This window comes from Rhineura floridana, chromosome 1, assembly GCF_030035675.1.
Source record: "Rhineura floridana isolate rRhiFlo1 chromosome 1, rRhiFlo1.hap2, whole genome shotgun sequence".
In the NCBI taxonomy this organism is placed as follows: domain Eukaryota; kingdom Metazoa; phylum Chordata; class Lepidosauria; order Squamata; family Rhineuridae; genus Rhineura; species Rhineura floridana.
In genome coordinates this window covers 112,288,168-112,311,757 of record NC_084480.1, presented here as the reverse complement: position 1 = coordinate 112,311,757, position 23,590 = coordinate 112,288,168, and the positions used below count along the sequence as shown (strand labels likewise).

Sequence of the window (23,590 nt, the reverse complement as noted above, 5' to 3'; positions counted from 1 at the left end):
TGCTTTGTTCCTAATTTTTTTTTAGTTAAGATATGAACAGTGAATATGATATTCCCACACAGTTTTGCTTAACTGATTGTTTTGCTTAACTGAATTCTCAAGATATTCTAACAGGGCTATTGTTGAATCAATTTAAAGTCCATGTCAGATAATTTATTTTACATACGTATTTCCAGGAATATATATTTTCAAGTTACATACATGTCTGGCAGATATCCTTAAAGTCAGATTCCCTGTCCAACATCTAGAGTTTTCAAATGGACAGTTATTATATGGGGCTTAGTTATTTTTTGGACTTAAATTCAGGATATTTATTAAAATTAGTCATTGTACTTGCAAAATTACATTCCAGTTAAGATTAAAAGAATGTATGAAACAACTATTTTCAGTTCAAAATAAAAAACTAAATTACCAGATGATGATAAGTATAAATCTGTGACCCAAAAAGTGAGGTCCTAGTGATCACACCCTCTAACTCAGGCAAAGTATGCCAACAACTTTGTAACCAAAATAGCCCCTACAATAGGTAGGCCTCTGTGTGCTCAGGGAAATATAAGTGTAAAAATGTGTACATATTTAGGAAAATATGAAATTTGTAGTTTCTTAGCCTTACTTTCTTCAGGGATGTGCTGCAATACCAAGTTCCCCACAGGGAACTCAGTTCTGCAGCCAATCCAGCCGTCTCTCCACCTGCAACACACCTGACGTCACATATGATACGATGATGTGGTTTGGGGAAAACAGCCTCACAGGCCAAACTGGGACCCAAGCCAGACTAATTTATCCTGTGGGCCGAAGGTTCCCCCTGCATAGGGGGTCAAAATTCCAAAATTGGGGGGGGGGACAGACTGAAGATGTATCTTATCATGTGTGGAGAAAAGGGAAGGAGCTCAGAGTGAATACAGAAGAGCGGAAGTCAGCCAGCCAAGCTGCCTACTCACAAAAGGAGCCACATTCCAAATGGTTAACAAATGCTTGTCCTTGAAGGTGGAGAAAGCAAGAGGTAGGAGGACAGGAGGATGCAGGAAGACTGGGAATGGGGTGGGGTGGAATGGAGTGGGAAGAACACAGAGAACAAGAGCACAACTAACAGCTGGTCCCACTACCACTATAACTATAAATGATAACAAATATATTGTGTGCAAATATTCCTGTTAAGGAAAAATTACATAAAACTTATATTCATTCATATACATCTCTGCCAGTGTCAATGGATGCTTGTCCTGGCAACTGGCACCTGGCAGCTTAAGAGCCGCAGCTACCATTCTACCTTGAGTTTCTTTTCAAAATGTCATGAAGGAGAAGCAAACTGACTAACTGGTTCTAGCCAGTAGAGCTTGATAAAAGCTAAGCTAGTTTTCAGCAGGCCATTACTGTGTATTTGTAAAAAAACCAGTTTAATTCAAAACCCACCTCCACTTTAGGCAATCAGTGTTCAGCAGAACATAATATAACTATGAATGGGATGCCAGGGAAGTTTGGTTCAAAGAAAGATAAGTGTGAAGAACTGATAAAGTTGCAAGGAATGATAATTTGAAGGTCTCCAAATTACTAAAGTTTTTATGTAATACTGCAGAATCTTGAAAAAGATTCAAACATAGTTGTAGCATATACTTATAGACACCAAAAGATAAACAGAACATTGCTATATTCCTGAGTATTGTTGAATCAAAAGCAGTAGCATGCAACTAAGGGCACTATCCAACTTTACGTTGGGCTGAGGGGAGTTGGATATGGCGGACCTCCAGCTAAGCCAGCTGGGTCCCAGCTCAGCCAGGTTATACCAGGCCATGCCGGCATAAGTCCTTCACCCTGCTGGAGAAGCCCAGCCCAGTGGAAGGGGAACTGACAGAAGGCCTGCAAAAGGGGCATTCCAAGGGCTTGTTGGAAGAGGGGCTGAGGGGGGAACTTACCTGATATCCAGGTCCCATTAGGCTCCCTCCTGTGGCCTTCCGTTGCGGCAGTTGGTACTCTGGGAAAAGGAGTGGCAGAAGGAAACATGTGTTTTGTTTCCTTCCATTGTGCCCTGCCAGCACAGCCAGCGTTCTCCCTTCCATAAAGCCTCTGTGTGGCAGCTGGATCTGGCATCCCCTTTTGCTAACTCCACCTCCACTGGCTTTGCTTCTGTCAGCCTCCAGCAAGCTGGATTGCTCTGTAAACCAATCTATGACCTGTGACACAGTTGACATTTTAAGAAGTTTTTATTCCAAAGAAAAGTGAAATATTTGACAGAGATAAATTCCCAGGAGAACTGGGACAGAAAGTTTAAGAATTCTTAACAGAATTGAAGCTGATGATCCTGAGCTGCAACTAAGGGCAGTGAAATAAAACATTTGATGTGATCCAAAGCTAAGGCGTGGGAGCCTTTTGCGGGACATAGATCCCAATTTAGACAAAGCAATCAAGACAAGCTAGGCAACTGAGAGCATCTGCACCAGGCTAAAAATAAAACAGGGAGACAGAGTTGCTTTATCTTATCTTAGATTGACTAGAATGCAGAAAGGACAGTAAACAAAAAACAAGGAGCCAGCCAAGGAAGAAGGAAAGTCTATAGACAATTGCAAAATGGAACCAGGAAACAGTGTGGGAGATGTACAAGGTGTCGCTATGTCCAGTATGGGTTATTGTTGAATTCTGCATAGAAACACTGCAATTTGTTCAAGTGAGAAAATATTTTCCTAGTTGGTATAATAAGGAGAGAGTTCAAGAGGAAGAAATTGTGTGTACAGCCTAAGTGAGATGCACCAAGAAAATAGTGGAAATTGCTATAGGTGAGAAATCTAGGTGAGTGCAGTGTTTGAAGAAACTGAATATAATGTGTGTATTACAAATTATAAATTATAAAATAGGCACAGATTTTTTGGATGTTCACCTAAACAGATTAAATTAGAAACCCACATTGTAATGAGAGTAAAAATATAAAGCTACATGCTTACAATGTGGAACTAATTATAGTTTAAGTATATGAGAGCTGGAAATGAAAGTGAAATAACATATTCAGCTGATAAAATGTGCAGTGTTCACAGGGAATGTGTGCAAATTCATGGCTTGAAAACATATAAAAACCTAAATGTGAAACATAAACATATCTGATAGATTGGCCAAAGGACAATTTTGTTGGGGAACAATATCAAGATTTCTTTGAGGTAAACTAGCCACTAAATAAAAAATAGATAGTCTTAGAACAGTTTTCAAATCAGGGATGGGAAGTCCCCCTCTTCTCCTCCCCTCCCTCCAGTGTCCAGTCTAGAATTGGTACAGCTAACCAAGCTATTTTCCTAAAATCCAGGAAAATATTTTGGATATTTCCAAACATAGTTATATTTCTTTTTGTCTTCATAGAATTCTCAGTTATGCTATCAGCTGTCATTTTTTATTTTATTTTTTATAATTACATTTATATCCCATCTTCCCTCCAAAGAGCTCGAGGTGGTATACAAACATGATTCTCCCCCTCCTGATTTTATCCTCACAACAACCCAGTGATGTAGATTAACCTGACAGACAGTGACTAGCCCAAGGTCACGCAGTGAGCTTCATGGCCAAGTGGATATTTGAACCCTGGTCTCCCAGGTCCCAGTCTGACACTCTAACCATTACACCACACTGACCCTCTATAATCTTCACTACAGCCTCCTATCATCTCTCCTTACCTTGCTATTGGAGCTGTTGCTAACCTCTTGCAAGTGATAGAAGGATGGATATATTTGCTCCCTCTGCCTCTGCCACCACAGCTGCAGTTAAATAAAAGGGAGAATAAGTGAATGGGTGGAGTAAATTGAGGGCTTGAGGGAGTAGTTCTCTGGGGACTGTAATACCTCAGATTAGAGGTGAGCACAATTAATCACGAGCACCGTTACTTTGGATATAATAATAAGATAGAGGATCTATACAATAGATTAACTCATTAATAATAATAGAAAAGAAAGATGAAACTCAATATCAAAGAAGATGAACAAGTATATTAAAAAGGGGACAACTTTCCCTGTCCACTAGGGAAGATTTTTTTGGCCACAGGAAAGAAACATTTTGGTGCTAAATCATTCTCAAATATGGCCATCATCAAAAGATAAGGATGAACTATAAACGTTTTAGGAATGATAAATTTTGTGGGGAAATTTATCCCAAATCTGGCAGTTCCCCCAGTATAAGCCAAACTGAAGAGTAATGGACAGTGGACAGGGAATACAAATTTAGATAAAGTGTCTGAAAAGCAGAAGCAGTTAATCAAAATAGCTTCTATACTAAATTATTCTGATAAAAGACTGCTGGGTTCCAGAGATTCCACAGTTCCAGTAGTATATAGGTAGGCCATCAATTTCCCCTATCTGCATCATACTGTGTCTCCTTCAAAAGCTGCTCTTGCAGGTTCCCTGGGCAGCTGGAACTATTTTGTATGGATGCTGAATGTGTGGAAAATATATGCCCCCCTCTCTATGCAAACAGAAGTGGCTTCAGCACATTTAGTGAAATCATTAGACCCAAATCACAGCAAATCATAAAATCGTAGAATTGGAAGGGGCCTATATGACCATTAAGTCCAACCCCCTGCTCAACACAGGAATCCAAATTAAAGCATACCCAACAGGTGCCTGTCCAACTGCCTCTTGAATGCCTCCAGTGTTGGAGAGCCCACCACCTTCCTAGGTCATTGGTTCCATTATTGTATTGCTTTAACATAATGTTTTTCCTGATGTTCATTCAAAATCTGGCTTATTCGGTGTCCTGCACTCTGGGACGATCAAGAAAAGATCCTGGCCCTCCTCTGGTGTTATCTCCCTTCACTCTTCTCTTCTCAAGGCTAAACATGCCCAGTTCTTTCAGTCTTTCCGCATAGAGCTTTCTTTCCAGTCCCCTGATCATCCTTGTTGCCCTGCTCTGAACTTATTCCAGTTTGTCTGCATTCTTCTTAAAATGTGGTGTCCAGATGAGAACTAACCAGTGCAGAATAGAGGGGAACCAATACTTCACGAGATTTGGAAACTATACTTCTGTTAATGAAACCTTTTTTGCAGCCACATCACACTGTTTGCTCATATTCAGCTTGTGATCAACAACAATCCCAAGATCCTTCTCCCATGTAGTATTGCTGAGCCAAGTATCCTCCATCTTATAACTGTGTTTGGTTTCATTTTCCTAGATGTAGAACTTTGCACTTATCCCTGTTAAATTTCATTCTGTTGTTTTCAACTCAGTGCTCCAGCCCATCAGGATCCCTTTGAATTTTGTTTCTGTCTTACAAGATATTGACTATCCCTCCCAATTTTGTAACATTTGTAAATTTGATAAGCATTTCTTGCACTTCCTCATCCAAATAATTCATAAAAATGTTGAAGAGCACTGGATCCAGGATGGAGCCTGCGGTACCCTGCTCATTACCTCCATCCAGTTGAGAAGGAACCATTGATAAGCACTGTTTGAGTACAATTCTGTAGCCAACTGTGAATACACCTGATAGTTGTTCCATCCAGCCCACATTTAGCTAGCCTGCTGATCAGAATATCACAGGGCACTTTGTCAAAAGCTTTGCTGAACTCGAGGTATATTATGTCCACAGTATTCCCACAGTCTACGATGGAGGTTACCCAATCAAAAAATGAGATAGGCTGGCATGATTTGTTTTTGATAAATCCATGTTGGCTTCTAGTAATCACTGCATTATTTTCAAGGTGCTTACAGACAGACCACTTTATAATCTGCTCTAGAATTTTCCCAGGGATGTCAGGCTGAGTAGTCTGTAGTTCCCAGGTTCGTCCTTTTCCCCTTTTTGAAGATAGGGACAACATTTGCCCTCCTCCAGTCATCTGGAACTTCATCCAATCTTCACAATTTTGCAAAGATAATGGACAGTGGTTCTGAGAGTTCTTAAACCAGTTCTTTCAATACTCTAGGATGCAGTTCATTGGGCCCTGGAGATTTGAACTCATTTAAAGTGATTAGGTATTCCTTGACCATTTGTCTATCAACTTCAAGCTGCAATCCTGCCCCTTCATCTTCATGTTTCCCAGGAGGATCATAGACCCTCTTTTGGGAGAAGACTGAACCAAAGTAGGAATTGAGCACTTCTGCCTTTTCTTTGTCATCTGTTATCATTTTGTCATCCTCATTGAGTAGCTGTACCACCACACTCTCTTTTACTATGGATGTACCTGAAGAAAACTTTTTTGTTGCTTTTGGCATCTCTTGTTAACTTCAGCTCATTCTCAGCTTTAGCCTTCCTGACACCATCCCTGCAATTCTGTGCTACCTGTCTTTACTCTTCCTTTGTGGTATGGCCTTCCTTCCTGTATGTGTCCTTTTTGTTTTCAGGTCATATCTAAGCTGTTTGTGAAGCCACATTGGCTTCTTCTGCTGCCTTCCCCCTTTTTGCTTTGATGGAATTGTTTGCCATTGTACCTTTAGAATTTCCTTTTTTAGAAACTCCCACCCATCTTGAACTCCTTTTCTCATTAAGGTCACTGGCCACGGAAGCTTACTTACCATTGTTTTGAGTTTGTTAAAATTGGCCTTCCTGAAATCCAGGGTATGCGTATGGCCACTCACAGCTTTTGCTTCCTTTAAAATCAAGAACTCAAGTATAGCGTGGTCACTTCATCCACCAAGTGATCCCTACTGGTTAGAATCAAGTCAAGGATAGCTAATCCTCTAGTTGCTTCCTCCACTTTCTGTAGGAGAAAGTTAACAGAAATCAGGAATTTCTTGGAGGGGCCGTGTTTGGCAGAATTTGTCTCTCAACAGATAACAGGGTAATTGAAGTTCCCCATTACTACTACATCATGCCTCCTCAAAACACTGGCAATTTACTTTTTAAAAGTCTTGTCCTCATCCTCTCCTTGATTGGGTTATCAGTTGTAGACTCCAACCACCATTTATTCCTTGCTACATTTATTTTATTTTAATCCAGATCCTCTCATTGGAGCTACCAAGCTCATCCTCCTGTATTTCTGTGCAGGGATATACATTTTTAACATATAGCACAACACTCTCAAAAAAGTAGTTGGAATAATGCTATTTCAAAAATATACTGTTGCTTGAAGACTAGTGGCCGGTAGTGGATAGTGTGGTGGAATGGAGACACTTGCCTCACCTCCCAGCAAGTGAGCTACTGTTGCTTACCAGAAAGGGTGAAGTGGTGGGGAGGGCAGTGTGGTGCAAATATAGTAGCAAGAGCCAACCCAGCAATCCTGCTGTTGTGTTTGTACCAACAGCCTTGGTTTTATCTCTCAGTAAGAAGTTCCCAGGAGGTCAGGAAAGCACCTTTGCACCATCAAACTGTTGGCTACCACTATTTAGTCTTCCACAGCCATCAAAGTGAGAGAACATCATTACGTACAGATAGAAAATGAAGCTGTCATCGTAAAAAGCTTCATGTGTCCAAGGAAGACAAGTTATTTCCAAAAGTGACCACAAGTCTCTGATAACTGTTGCTGAGAAGCAAAACAGTATGGGAGATTGCTCCCAGGATCAATAAAAGCTTTCCAGCTGTATCTATACAAGTTAACTATTGCATATAAACCAGGAAATTATCTATTAACACAGGGGTCCCTAGCCTTTTTGGGCTGTGGGGCATATTTTGCATTTTGAAAAAGAGCTGAGGGTGCCAGTCTCAAAGACTGCTGTGGGGTTGTGATATAACACAAAGGAAGGAGCAGGTTCACAGCTGGGGGGTACTCCTAGATCCAACATTGTCACTGGAGGCTCAGATGGCCTAAGTGTCTGGAAGTGCCTTTTTCCAGCTCTGGCTAGTTTGCCAGCTTCGTCCTGCTTCTGGACAGAGATGACTTGGCCACAGTACTCCATGCTCTGGTAACTTCCAGGTTGGATTATTGCAATGTGCTCTACATGAGGCTTCCCTTGAAGACAACTAAAAAATGAAGCAACTAGGAGCCAGATTACTGGTGGAGTTCCCTGCAGATTTCATATAACCTCTGTTTTAAAACAGCTGCATTGGTTGCCAGTTTGTTTCCGAGACCAATTTAAGGTGCTCATGCAAATGTTTAAAGCTCTAAACGACTTGGGTACTGTATATATGAAAAACCGCCTCCTTCTCTCTCGGTGTTGACATCAGCAGAGCAGGCCCTTTTGGTAGTTCTGCCACCCTTGGAAGCTCGGGGGCTGGCCCAGGCAAGGGCATTCTCTGTGGTGGCCCCCAAGTTGTGGAACTTCATCCCCACCAAGGTGTGTCTAGTGACTTCGTTGTACAGTTTTAGGCAAATGCTGAAGATGCACCTCTTTATCCTAGCCTTTGACACCTGAAACATAATAAGATCCACCCTATTTTGGGATTTTAGATTGTTGTTTTTAATGTTGTATTTTAAAATTGTTGTAACCTGCCATGGGACCTTTGGGTGGAGAACAGGTAACTGATAATGATGATGATGGCTGCCATAAGGGCATGGCATGGCACAAAATTAGAGAGTGCATTCAGCCCTGCTTTTCTCCACCTCCCCCAATCTCATGTTTTCCATGGGTAGTCAGCTAAGTCCTGATTGTGGCAATACAGCTGTTAAAGATATAAGAACCCTGTTTTCCCAATGCCAAAACCTAGGGGGGTCATCCTGTACCCACTTACCTGGGAGTGAGCCCCATTAAATACAAAGTTATTTACTGCTGAAATATGTATGCCTAAGAAGAGTCTGCTGGATCAGGCCAATAGCCCACCTAGTCCAGCATCCTGTTCTCACATGTACGTAAACTATACTGTGAATGCTTAATGTGTGCCTGGACATCAGCTTTGCATAGCAGAAGACATGCCTAAGTCTCTTCACAAAGTTGCATTTGTTATTTGGGGAGGGGATTCTTTAACATCCTCCTACAGCATTCCCTCAGAATTTGAAATGTGCTCACTGGTCCAAAAAGGGTAGCAAACCCTGTTCTAGGGAATACGACAAATCCACCACAGGAAAGATGCATTCTGGTTGCTAGTAATAAATAAAGGACAAACTGTGGACTTTTCAAGACAGAAACAGGAAAAGTACACTATAGGGGAGGGAAAAAACAGCAGTTCTTTAGGACCCCAGGGTCAAAGTTCAAACATTGACTGATGTTCAAACAACTCACTTACCAGTCACAGCTCTGACATTACTCATTGGCTAGAAACACTGACAAGCAAGAGCAGCGAGGCTTGCTCATTTCATATAAGACATTTAGAAGGGTCCCTGCACATTCTGCTTCATAATGTTCTTTCTTAGAGGGCTAGAGATTTTTTTTTTCAAAAATAAAAATGAAAACTCGGTGTCTGGGGCCCCTTCCTAAGGCATTTGACTATTTCAGAGATTAACTATGAGGAATTTTTAATTTTCTTTTTTTTTTTTTTTTTTTTCAATAATTTTTATTCAAATTTTCATAAAACATACAAGACAAAATCATAAAGCATTCAAAGACAAAAAACAAAATCAAAAACAGTCAAACAAAAAGAAAAAAAGAAAAAAAAAATAAAGAGTAAAATATTGACTTCCCATTTGTCAAAGATCAAATCAGTTATAAGTCTATAATATATAGCAATCCTGTCTCTTAAGTCATATTATAAAATCACTTTCCTCCAGTAGTTATCTTACTTAATCATCAAATCTCATAAACATTACTTTATTCTTTCCACAAAAAGTCAAAGAGAGATTTCAATTCTTTAAGAAATATATCTATCAATTTTTTTTTTCCAGATAAGCATATCGATTAATCCATCTCATTACTAATTATGATAATCTTATTGTCATAACCATAGTCAAAATAAACATTTCAATTAATCCATCACATCAGAATCTGTTAGGTTCAGTAATTTCAATAGCCATTGTTCTATTATCTCTATTAGTTCCATTTTCCATCTTCCATCTTCAGTAGTCTTGTTAAGTCCAGTAATTTCAATATCCAATCTTCCATTATCAGTATTCCATAATAATCTTGCTGTCAAAGCCATAGTCATATAGTAAGAGTCTGATGGGAATTACCTCTATCCCAAATATTTTCTTGCCATCCATTCTGAATAAGTTGCTGAAATATTTCAGGAATTTTTAATTTTCTATGTCAGCTTGATAAAAAAAATCAAGCCTTGTAGAAATTGGAATCCAGGAAATTAAAAAGGCTGCTAAGCAAATATATAAATCAGGGACAGATCCATAACTGTCAGTGCTGAATTTCCTAGCATTACCATTACAGTTGGACCATATTCATCCCTTTCTATTTGTATGATGCCACAAAAGTAGCAGGATATTTTGAGTGACTTGGGGGGGGGATTAAGATCTGGGGCAGACGGGATATTTTATCAGGCAGAACATACCACAACACTGCTACCACCAGTAAAAAAGCCTGTCTCTGTGTTACCACAAACCAGAAGGTCAGCCCTGAACACTACCTCTCAGAAGTCTCAGATATGTTAAACAAGGGTTTTAAAATTTAAAGAACCTGGGGGCTGTACCCAATGAAGTTGTCCTATTAGCACAGTGGCTTCTGCTGTGCAATGGGACTTACTCTCCCCTTTTACACTCCATGTTCCCCCAATCTATTCTGGGGGTACCTCCAACCCTCTGGAGCATATGGGGGGCAGGGAGAAGAGAGGGAGTCTTATTGTACAGGCAGAAGTCATTGCACTAATGGATTCATTGGATACATCCCTGGGGCTCTCTCCTCCTCCCCAAGCCCAGCCCTGGCTCTGTGGCTTAGAGTTAATTTTCTCTATCTGCTTCCCAGCTGTTCTTAAGTATAGACCAGCAGCTTATCACCAGTCCCTTGTGATGCATTCAGGTGTACTTGTCATTGCTTCCATGTTGGAATTGCAGTGACAGCCTTCTCTGGGACTCCCACTTCTTGCCAGCCCACACAAGCTGATTGAAGGCCTTGTGCAGGACTGGGTAACTTGTGATTCTCTTTCCCATGCTGGGTGTTTGACTCAATCTACTCTGCTGCTCACTCGCCACTGAAAGATTCATGGATTCCTGCCCCCTCCCTTTTAGGACATGAGCATTCAGGAATCACTTAAGTGGCCTCCACTAGGAAAATTGACAGTTCTTACAACAGATGGATTAAGCAGTTGTGTTCCTCAAATTTCTGTAGTGGGATCCATGATACTTAATTTGTTCAAAAATGATTAGAAGTCAGGGGTCAGCAGTGTGGTAGCTAACTTTGCAGATGACCCCAAATTATTTGGAATGGTGAAAATCCAAGAATGTGAATAATCCCTCAAAAGTGAATGAATGGCAACAAAATGACAGATGAAGGTCAAGATATGCATACAGAGGCAAATAGTTCACATATACACTGCTGAAGTATAAACCGGAAGTGACTAACCAGAAAAGAAATCTTGAGCATGGCTTAATGAAAACATAATCTCAGTGTGAGATCAGAGTGAAAAAGAAAAATTCTATATCAGAGTTCATTAGGACAAGAAAACAATATTGTGATTTCTTTATATAAATAAATGGTGCAGACACATTTGATATAGCCATACTGTCTCAAAAAGGATATTGTCATAGAGCCGGAAAATATGCTGAAAACCTCAACCAAATTAATCAAGGATTTGGAACAGCATCATTATAATGAAAAGTTAAGGCATTTATGTCTTTATACCTGAGGAAAAAATATATTTTAAGAGAAAATGAGCACCAATCAGCAATATGATAGACAAGAGCAGAATGCCCTCCAGCCATTGTTGAACTCCCTTCATCCCTGACAATTAGCCTTGCTGGCTGGGGCTGATGGAGTTGTAGTACAACAACTGGGTACTCAAGGTTGGTTAACCCTGGACTAAAGGTTTATAAATGATGTTATGTAAAAAACGGTTAGAAAGATTCCCCCCCCCCCATAATACTACCATTCAGAGCCACAGAATCAAATTAATCAGCAGTAGGTTCTGGACAGATAAGACAAAATACTTCTTCACACAATGCATAATTAAGTTTTTGGGACCTTCTGCAACAAGATATAGCTATGGCCATAGGCTAAAAAGACCTCTTTGAGGTCTTTTCATGTCTTTCCATTCATGCTGTCGTTGATTATTATTCATAATATAATATAAATTCTGTTTTCAGTTGAATTACATCCATGCATGTATCCATTTATTTAACAGTAGATTTTTTTCTTAATTACCAACATTTTTCTAAAAATTAAAACCCTCACGTTTTAGATCCTGTACGATGATGGGAAAATGGCAGTTGAGGTAGATGGCCGAGCCACTCAGAAACTTATCACCAACCTGAAGCCTGAGACGTCGTATTCGTTTGTATTGACCAACAGAGGGAACAGCGCTGGAGGTCTTCAGCACAGGGTGACGGCAAAGACAGCACCAGATGTATTGCGCACCCAGCCCCTCTTCATTGATAAGACCAATGTTGATGGAATGGTAACAGTGAAACTACCAGATGTACCTGCAAACAAAACTATAAAGTGAGTTATACATTAAAAGACAGTAATGTTTAAAACAGTTTGAGAACAGATTAGATGAGCTTGTGATTTCATACAATCAGATTCTCTGTGTTAAACGTTAACTTTTGTAGCTGCAGCCTTGAACTGCAATAACTAAAGAACATTTTAAGGAAACCTATCTGAATATTTATAACATTCATACCCTTCCTTCCTTCCATGGAAATCAAGACATTTGAAATCAAGACATTAAACATCTAATGAAGTCATCCCATATGCACTTTGTATAGATCCCACTTCACCTGTGACAACCCAAAACTTCCTCCAGCATACCCCACTTTGTTTCTGGATTTGCCCAACTCCTGTGCAGGAACTGTAACGAAAGAGTTGATATCCTGGGCACTGCCAGGATAGGAGGCCACATGGGAGTTCCACAAACTGGGTTGCAAACAGTAGTGGGGAACAGGAACACTGCCCTGAGAGTGGCTTGTGATACTTCTTTGCATGTTGTAATGTGCCAAGATGAAAGGATCTCTTGATAAGGAGATGTATGTTCCATATGGGTGAACAGTTCATAACTATCATCATGGAGATGTGTAACTATTCCATCCATTGCACATTACAGCAGAAGTAACATTTCCACCTTCCAATTGCACATTTCTTGGAATGTCCAAAGTGTCTCCAAATCCTAGTAAAGACATAAACTTTAAACGCTATGGTTGGCTAAAACAATGTTAAGACAAAACTATATGATGGGTCAGTTATGTTTAGCAGTTCAGTACCACTGTCTTCAGATTTAATAGGGCAAATGTAGTTTACTTGTCTTCTCTGTCAAAAGTTTTATCACATATGCTGCCTAGAAAACTGATTTTTATTTCCAAAAATAGCAAGTTGTGATTTAACTCTAAAAAGTGATTCTGTAATAAATGAATTTGGCAGCTATGTGTTCTGTTCACAGTTCTGGAACATGGTTTACAAGGCTTCTTAAATGGTTCTGTGCAGATTAAACAACAAAGATAGTACTAAAGAGCTGACAGCACAGTGCCAATAGGGATTCAAAACGATGGACAATAAAGAGTTGCCAGGAAAGCATGAGACACAGTACAATCAATAAGCATTATTGCTCTGGTTGCAGTGATTATTGCTGCCTATAAGACTCCCATGTGTGTGACGAAGGAAATGGGGAGGAAAATGAGCAGGTTGTTAAATACTGTTGGGGATACAACCTGGGCTTTCTCAGGTGAAGTTTTATATCACAGGCTTTGTAAATGGAAGCTCCCCTTTTTATAGCTGACTGAGGAATTCAGGATAAAGCAATGGGAAAATTAGTGATATTGGAGCATTAATAGTATGGAAGTGTGAAAAATGAAGCCAGTGCCATTAAACTAAGTAAAGATGTAGTTTATAAGAAGTATAGAAAAGGAAGTCTGAAGATAGAAAGCTTAAGAATGATTTATGGAGAAAAGCAATTATTAGGTCCAGAAAAAAACAACAGTTATCAGTTAACTCCTCTGGAGAAGACAATAACCTTTATCATAAGTTATGGAAATGTTGGAAGCAGGACTGAATTTGTCCTGTGGCTTACCAGGGATTAAGATCTGGGATATCTGAAATAAAAAATAAGAAATTCATTAGAACATCTGTCACCACTGTCAGCCTGTTCAAAAGGAGAGCTCTCAGGAAGCCATGTTGGTTAACAGTAAATCTGTAGCAGTCTGTCATGACACCAGGCAGGCTTGAGGCCTAGCACTACTTTTGTTTCAGGACCCAAGCATGAAGGAGCTCCTGGCCCATATTGACCTGGGCCCATATATCCAGAGAGGCAAGGCCTGGGCTATAATCATTTTATTATAAGAAAAAAAATAAAAATAAATTACAGAAATTCATATCTATGTTCTATTTTTCATGCATTATGGGATTTGGGTAGGGTTGCCATATTGCCTGGTTAGCCTGGTTTTACCCGGATTCTATGCATGACACCCGGCGCCCGGCTAGCCCTTTAGGTGGCCCAGATTCTCAGCTTTAAGTTTTTAAAAAAATAAGTTTCTAGGTGGTCCGGTTCTCGAGATATACATAAAAACGTCAGCCGCCCCCCGACTGTTAAATCTTTCTTTAAACAGTACTGTATAGCACTTCGTAGCTTTAACCCCGCCCGTTCAGGATTGCAGCCAATCAGGGATTGTGTTTCAGTTTCATTGACCTTAGGCAGTGTCTAGAAAACAAAATGGTGGTTTCACCCCCTGTTTATCTGAAAATCTCATAAATTGGGTAAGTATATACATTTCAATTTTTTTTCCTCTTGTGTGCAGGAGTCAGATCTTGGGCAGTGGTTTGAAAACCTTCCCAATGCTTGCTTTTTGTAAAAGCAATGCTAATCCCATATGCCCAGAGTAAATCCCATTGAATTCAATAGGACTTACTTTTGAGTAGACATGGTTATGAATGTGCTGAAAATCAATGGGACTTTGGAGTGAATGTAAAAAAGAATTGTGTTTGTGCCCTCCAGTCCTATTTTAAACCAAGTAGGCGGGGCTTACTTAGGTATTACAGTTTTTATTCTGTAGGAAAGTAATACTGATTTTTTTAAAACTAATACTGATTTTTCTGCAATGACCAACTGGTTTGACAATAAACTATTATATGGGCTGTATGTATTTATACATCTGCAATGTGTGCGTGTGCGTGTATGGAGTCTTTCCAACACCCCTGTGAGGTAGGGATAGAAACCAAGGCAGCTCACAACAAGAAATAAAGCCATTTAAAATCCAATAACCATAAAAACAAGTATAAACAGTTGCAAAACAGCGTAAAGTGGCATGATTCGGAATTTTGGGTTGTGTGAATGAAGTTGCTTATCACTTGAGGTTGCATTTCTGTCCCTGTTTGAGTAAGCCCCACTGAATACACTGGGACTTGCTTCTGAATAAATAAACCTAGGATTGCACTATAAATACATTTACAGTTTGTGTAAATAATAAATATATTTGATAGTCATGCTTTTATATACCGTATATTCCGGTGTATAAGACGACTGGGCGTATAAGACGACCCCCAACTTTTCCAGTTAAAATATAGAGTTTGCGATATACTCGCCCTGTCGTTTTATACATAACTAAGGGAAAAATGCAGAAACAGAAAGTATTTCCCCCCTAAGCATAGAAGATAGGGTTTTATTTTTCCAAAGATACAGTTCAAGCAACTATTATATGTAAAACGGACAAAGAAAGGGGGGAGAGATCAACAAAGAAACATAGCTATGCCGATGCCTTGCTTGCAAGGTAAATCCTGAGGTCAAGAGAGATGTGCAAGGCAATCCTAAACAAATTTATTAGAGAGTATCCCCACACACTGAACTTAATGGGACTTACTTCTGAGTAAACATGCATAGGATTGCACTGTCAAGGGCCTGCCTAATTCTCCCATTACAATCAAAAGGACATAAAAGTGGATTGTGCCCATATTTTAAGATTATGGGTGCAATCTGAGAATAATTTACCCCCATTTCTTAGTAGGAAAGGACGGGCGGGGGGAGGCTGCTGTCCTTCAGGCGTGCATAAAGGAGTAGTCCGGTACTATGCATCCAAGGTAGGTCCCAGTAAATTCAGGGAGGTTTTCTCCTAGGTAAATGTCCTTAGGATAGCCGCGCAGGGGGAGGAGCAGCCTCGAGGACGAGCAAAGGGCGCCCTCGGGCGAGAGGACTACTCTGCGGCTGGCAGGAGGAGGAGGGAGGCGGGCTGCCGCTGCCGCCGCTCCCGCTCGCTCCTCCAGTCTGGCGTCTTTCAGCAGCAGGATATGGACTGGGGGGGGGCACAAAGAAAAGCGGAGCCTGGAAGCTGGCATCACTCTACACTTTCAGTGCCTCTGCGGCGAAAGACCCCGGAAGGAACGGAAGCTGGAAGCTGTTCTACCTTTCCCTCTGGGGAAGGAAGGCGCCGCTCGCCCCGCCCCTCCTGGCTTGAAGCTCCTATTGGGTAGCCCGCTGCCCCGGAAGTGCTGGCCTGCACTCGCCCTCGCTTCCGGAGAAGAGGGATGTCTGCAGAGTACGATGCCGTCCAGCGGGGTCCTCTGCGCCTGAAGGGCGACGCCGGAGTGGCGCCCGCGGGGAAGCGGTAAGGGGCGCGCGGTGGAGCCCTGATGTTCTATCGGTGACGCTGAGACGCCGTCTAGATAGTCCTAGAAGGGAAACTTCCTGTATGCGGAGGCAGGAGTTCCTGATACTCTTGATGCATTTGTCTTCCTTTGAGTGGCAGGCGGGTGTTCAGCGTTTATAAACGCTCATTCGGTCTCTCTGGACCGCGACGCTCTCTCTGGACGGTGGCTGCGACTGCTTCCACTCCCACTGCAGCTTTTTTTTTTACTTAATTTTCCCGCTCTTTTTCAGCACCCGGCGTATAAGACAACCCCCGACTTTGGAGAAGATTTTCCGGGGTTAAAAAGTCGTCTTATACGCCGGAATATACGGTAAATATTTCTTCATTTATCATATTTTTGGTTGTGAGATGCTTAGTTTTCTGCCTTACTCATAGGAATCTTGTTGTGGTTGGTATGGTATTACATTTAGGAAAGTGTTACTGCCTTTTGTGTTGTTTTTTTCCTATTTGCATTTCACTTATCTTTAACCTCACTCCGTTACAGCCATAGAAGCAACAGCAGCATATGCAAGATAATTAACTCCCATTAGTGATAAGAACAAGAATTTATAATTATTATTTCAATTAAAACAAGAGGCTTATCAATACTTTGAAGAGGACTAGATATTTATTTTCTTTCTGAGCCCAGGACTGGGTCTTTCATGATGCCCGGGGGGGGGGAGCAGGAGAGTAGTCGATAAGACAGACATCCTGGCATTGGTAATCTAATTAGCAAGATATGTGTGGAGTTGTTGCACACTTCCAGGCCCAGTTTCATTTTGAGTATGGAGGTGGAACCTGTGTAGATGTGGTTGATCAAAGGGAGAAGAAATTTTGAGTTAAGCAAAGCTCTGCTTTTATAAAACCTAAGAAACATACAGATACTTTGAATGTCTGAGTGCCTGCACCAGTGGAATACTGGAGGAACTTGTAAAGCTTGCTGCAACAGTATTTACAACTGAGCATGTGGTGTGAAAGACTCCTTTTCCTAACATTTTGGCTTCTTGTTTTTCTCCACCCACCACATCTTTGAAATATATCGGATATGGTTAACCGTACTGTTGCCCTGACTTACTTTGTTTGTTGCTATTTTGTGTTTTTATTATGTTTTTATATTGATTGTGTATTTTTATTGTTTTTATTATATTTGTAAGCTGTGTTGAGCTCTGTTTTTAACAGCAAAAGGGCAGGATATAAATTCTCTTAATCAATCAATAAATACTCCGTAGTGTTGGAAACTAGAGTCTAGGCATTTAAGGCTAAAAATGTTGCTTTTAAAAAAAAGATTTCTCACATCTTTCCCCAGCTTTTGGTGGTAATTCCTAGGCACAAAAACAAAACAACTGGACAATCCAAGTATTAATATGCAAATATTTGCATAATATGCAAATAATATGCATAATATGCAAATACTTTACATAATATGCAAATTAACCTGCCTGGATTTGTGGGACTGTAATATGGCAACCCTAGATTTGGGTGTACATTCTTTATGACTAAATTTGTCATCAGTAAAGCTTCCCTCACATTTTTTTTCATGTAGAATTCCCCCATCTTTTTTTTAATTCACGATTTCTTTACAACATAATCTACAACAGCAAATATAAGATTTTGTTTTGAGAACAGAATATCACAGTTATTTGTGGCATGTCTAACAAACAGAAAATTGTTAGGAAAAGGATGAAGTGCACACTTTCCAACAGGGGCAAAGGACCGAGAAACTGAGGCTACAGCCCTAAAGACATTTATCTGGGAGTAAGCCCAATTGAACTGAATGGGACTTATATCTGAGTAGACATGCAGAGAATTGCAGAGTTGTGGAAGCTGTACAGTTGCCATACTATTATGCATTTAGAAAAATTATGTGAAAGAGGAAATTAATTACTGCAATAGGAATGTGCAAAGTCTTGACTTAATATATATCTGGTTATCCATTTATAAATGAATAAAATGTGTAGTTTGGATGGTGAACTAGACAAACAAAGGCAGAGAATATATAAAGAGAAATGTCTGCATGTATCCACTTGATGTAGTATCATGGGGTCCTGCTGTGGAAGCTGTGTCCCAGATTTGGAAGCTTGCATACATGCAATTTATTGTATTATTGTATGTTGTACACCGCCCAGGGAGCCATTGGCTATGGGCGGTTTATAAATGAAATTAAATAAATAAATAAATTGTATAGTATAATTGATACAAAATCTATAAAAGGCGACAGTTTGGAAGTGTTAAATTCTGGAAGTCTTCCACAGTGATGATACTTGTTGTCACCCTAGCTCCACTTTGTTCTGTTTTCTATCTTGTCTTTCTGTGTATTTCTTCTTAGAGATCTCTCACTCATGTATATCAAGTGTAATGTTTAAAACCATTTAAGTTTGTTAACAGGTATATATACAATCTGAATCTATAAGCATTCTTTTCGATTAAATTTAAGTTAATAGTCTAATTTCCTACTTTATTGTAAATGTTTGTAATTAAGCTTTTGCTTTGCACAGATTACACAGCTGTTATTCAAAGATAAATATTACCACAGCTACAAGCAGGAACACAAAATCCAACAGTTAACACTTTGATATGGGTCTCAAGCTTAATGTGTAAGATGAATCATATGGATATGTAGCAGTATCAGGATCCCAGTGATCTACTGTAGGATAAAAAAGAAGTAAACCGAGTAGAGAATTACAGGGAAGCATCAAATTCTGAGGCAACAGAGCCCAAAGCAAACCTTTGTGATATGAATTTTCATAGGAGGAAACACATAAATGGAATATGTGTGTGTGTGTGTGTCACTCTTGAAATGCTCTTTGTATACTTGCAATATTTTCTTTGAAATTAAATTATCTCCAAATCGACTCATCAGATCAGATCTCTTATCCTTTTGTGCCAATACCAAACAATATTGTCACATGCACAGTAACATTTAAGTATTTATATAACTTGAATACAGTAGGCCTCCATTCATATGGCGGGTTAAGTTCCGGACCCCCGCTGTAAAGCGAAAACCACTGTAAAGTGGAACCCATTGAATAGAATGGCGCGCGATGTCCGAAAACCACCGTAAAAGCGGAACAAGTGCCGTGTGAGTGGGGCTTTAGTCTAATTGCATCTAATTGAGACCGCTGTATTAGCGAAGCGCTGTAAAGCAAAGTGCTGTAAAGTGGGGCCCTACTGTACTACATGTTTCATGCTACAATGCAACCTCAATACACTTTCATGATAACTTCTGGAACTTGCATTCAAGCATTATTCAAGTCAGTATCCAACAAAATATTACAGCAGGCTTGATTATTCCAATGGAAATCAATTTCTTGGTTTTAAGAAAAAATAAAAACAGAATTCTTTCGAGAGTTTTAAACCAGGACTTGCCCATGTCTAGCTGACTATTGTAAAATCTACATTATCTTCTGATTTTTCTATCCTGTTGAGCTGGTCATAAAAATATCATATTGAAAAGATTAAACATTAAATTATTTTGCTTTGTGGGCTCTCACAATGTTTTAGATTCATTTAGGATGCACTCTTGGATATGACTCAGAAGGAAGATCAGTGAACATGCCAGGTGCCAAAGAACAAATCTTTTTACTGTAAAAGCATAGTCTTGACTGACCTGAAAAGATGTTTCTAGAAATCTTGCCACATTACATCTTCAGTCACTTTTCATGGTAAAGGTGTCAAATTTATAGTAACCAGTTGTTCATCTTGGTGGGGCTGACCTGCCAGGAATTAAGACCCCAAAGTTCTCTACTTGCCTTCACAAACATCCTGGCTTTGTGTTGTATTCAATGTAACATTAAGGTGAGCAGTCCATCAGCACATTTCTCCTTGTGCAACAAAACATTCTCCCCATCTCCTCCCACCATGAACCCCATAAAACTGTTCTGGGTTTTCCCAACCCTCTGGAGTAGATTTGGGGATGGTGCAGAGGGAGGGGGACAAGTCCTGTTGCACAAGTGGAAGTCATTCTGCTTGCACAATTATTTAATTGAATATTGCATATGGAATTTACATCTCTTTCAGTGAAAAGCACTTACGCCAGGTTAATGAATACAGTGTTCAGATTTGTGACATATATTAAAAAATCAGCTGTTATCTTGCCCTTCATAACCATAAAGATTTGCCTCAAATTCTGATCTACCACATATTGAAAGGATAGATTTTTAAGAGTCAAATGCATTAGCACAGATGATTGACAGTCCAATAATTCAGTCAACGCATTACTCAAGTAATTTCCTACTTTCAATAATACATTTCAATACCTAGTAAAAACCTGTGTCCCAATTCTGACAGACTGCTAGCTACAGTCTAGCACTGTTTTGTTCTCACAGATACATTACCATTCTCAATCAGCTGGAGACAAAGTAGCCTGAGAACTGGCATTCATGCCTTTGATTGCACTCTGGAGTCTGCTTGCCTGTACTCTCAGTCAACCTTTACGGTTGTACTCTTAGGATTTATTTTTTAACCATGCTGCATGGGTATTGGACCACCATATTTTGAGACTGATGACCATATCTAGAAAGAGGAAGAGCCTGCCCTTGGTACATCCAGTAATAGTCAATTTGTCAACCTGCCTGCATTCTGCAGTTCTTATCAATGTCATTCTGAAACTATGTTTATGTGATGAATGAGAGATGGGAAATAAATAATTTTCTGTTCGTATGATTTTTATTTAAACCAGCCTGTGATGATGAATGTCAGTGTGGCAATAAAAATGTATAATAAGCTAATTAAGACATAATGTATTCACCTTGCTTAAATGTTACCTGACAATAGCTGATGCCCCCTAAAGTTGACACAATTCCTGTTCCTGATTTGTTCTTGGACTATATCCTCGTGTCTCCTTTCTGCATTCCCAGAGTTATGACTACAAAGAATGTAGTCTTGTGTTATTCCCTAACCCAGGGACTGAAGGCTGTACTGACTGTCAGCACACACATGTACACACACAGAGCACACATACAGGCCACACACATGCACATTCACCACACATACATATACCACAGATGCAGGCATATAGCACCATCTCTGTCTCTCAAACACACACACACAAATTGAAGATAAAAGATCTCTCTACCTGTTCCTTAGAAAGCATATTATGCCCTAAAGTAACACTAATCAGAATAGCGCTCAGATTAGAGACATACCTCTGTCTGTCCTTTAAGAATAAAAGGAAGTATTTTTCCTCACCCACATTTCTGTGCCAAATATTGGGAAATAAAGCAGGAGGGGGGTAGCAGGCCCCGTCCTTTGGCTTGGTGAGCTGGATCCAGGCCATGCATTAGCTACCCCTGGTTTAAGCTATTCCCTCATTAATTCCACAATGCCTGGACTACCATTTTCTCCTCTCTTAGTTGCCAACCTCTCTATCCTTGATTCCTGGTATAATGAGGTATTTCTGTTTTGGTGTACCATTTTCAAAAGAAGATGGAAATGTGACCTGTGAAGTTTTAGCTCTACACAGGGGCAGAATAAGTAGCCATGGAGTAGCTCATCTTGCTACTCCAAGAAAGCTACCAACTTGCTATACCATCTTTCCCTGCTCCTTAAGAAGGATGTCAGTTCAGTATGAGCCAGGGTGTATGGTGTATGGTATCCGTCAGGTGGAGAGCAAAAGTACATAATTTATTTTAGCTGTAGCCAATTATAATAAAAACTGCTAATCCAAGAGCAAGTTCAGACATAACTTTCATCCTGTAAAGTTATTGAAGTGAGCTTCAGACTTGTACAAGCCAGGCCCAAACCCAACTACAATGAGAAGATAATGAGTTAGCTACATGATCTTGTATATACTGTATTTATACCTGGGATCTCTCTTGCATAGTAAGAAAGATCTCACGTTCAAATAAACATGGGATCTTCTGGTACAGTAATTGTCCTACCCTGCACTGGTGAGAGCAGAAAATGAAGCGTGTGAGCCTCAGGCCTGCTACCAATGTCACTGAGACAGAATCCTGTGCACCAAGTAATAGCTGAACAGCTACACAGAGGAAAGGTTTGCTGAATGTTGACCCATTAAAGTTGTTAAGAAATGATACTGTTAGAATTGACCTCATTTTGTGTGTGTTTACCTATGGATGCTTCATTTTAATTTTATTCAGAAAATTGATGTCTATTTTTACCCTCCTTTTTTAAAAAACAATGAGAGCACATTTTACTACAATGAACTGAATACTACTTTGTCTGACTAGAATGAGCTACTGATGTGTCTGAATGCTCTAAGGGTCCCCAGCTTTCATTAAGAGAGTTTATTAAAAATAGCATTTGGCACTATAGATTCATCTCATTAGGGGAAAATAGACACTATTACCAGTGGGCCAAACAGTTCCTGTAAATATAATCAATATTATTTTTGAGGGCTGCACACATAGAAGCAATGCATTGTAATTTCTTCAGGGTTTGAAGTTAGCAACATGCATCTGTCTAATGATCTACAGTTTTTCTGTTTCCTAAAAAGCTGTATAAAAGCTGTTCCGATTCTTCTTCCTTCCCTTATCCCTACCTGATATTTCTTCTGTTTTGATTAATAATATGTAAAGTATGGATGTGAGGGTGTTTTCCAACAGTAAGACACAGTGCCGAAAAGATAACAGTGTTGGTGCCAGGTGCACCTCATCACACAGATCATTCCATAATTTGGGGGCCACCACTGAGAAGGCCCTCTCCCTTGTTGCCATCCTCTGAGCTTCCCTTGGAGTAGGCACACAGAGGAGGGCCTTTGATGTTGAGTGTAGTGTACGGGTGGGTTCATGTCTCTGTATCAAATGTAGGATAACATATATGTGAATTTTTCCTCTAATCTTGTATTTGGGTAACTGAAAAAAAAATGAGCTAGTTGCAACTTGAAGCACTGTGGAAAGCAGTTAACTAATTTATTTCAGTTGAGGAAATGTTTGCACTTAAAAGTAGATTTTGCATATGAATAGCACAGCTATAGTAAATGTCAGATCTATTAACTTGTTGATATTTTGGCTAGAACCAAATCAGTGTGTGCACTGCTTTATTTTCAGTGTTGTTTTTTTAAAAAAATTCAAGTCTCAATTTTCTTATCTAATTGAAAATGGCGTTACTGAGAACATTTAACAGTCAAGTCAGCACTTAAGCAAGATTTA

The 23,590-nt window shown here is 39.8% G+C and overlaps 1 protein-coding gene across 18 annotated transcripts in view; it reads left to right on the top strand.

The window, feature by feature from the left end:
- The window catches only part of PTPRD (protein tyrosine phosphatase receptor type D), a 2,140,456-nt gene that overhangs the window by 1,900,643 nt on the left and 216,223 nt on the right, over positions 1-23,590 (top strand). For all 18 annotated transcript variants that reach the window (XM_061629619.1, XM_061629614.1, XM_061629634.1 and 15 more), the window contains one exon: positions 12,116-12,375. In XM_061629619.1, the coding sequence (XP_061485603.1) occupies positions 12,116-12,375 (260 nt within the window). The remainder of the gene's footprint in view (positions 1-12,115; positions 12,376-23,590) is intronic.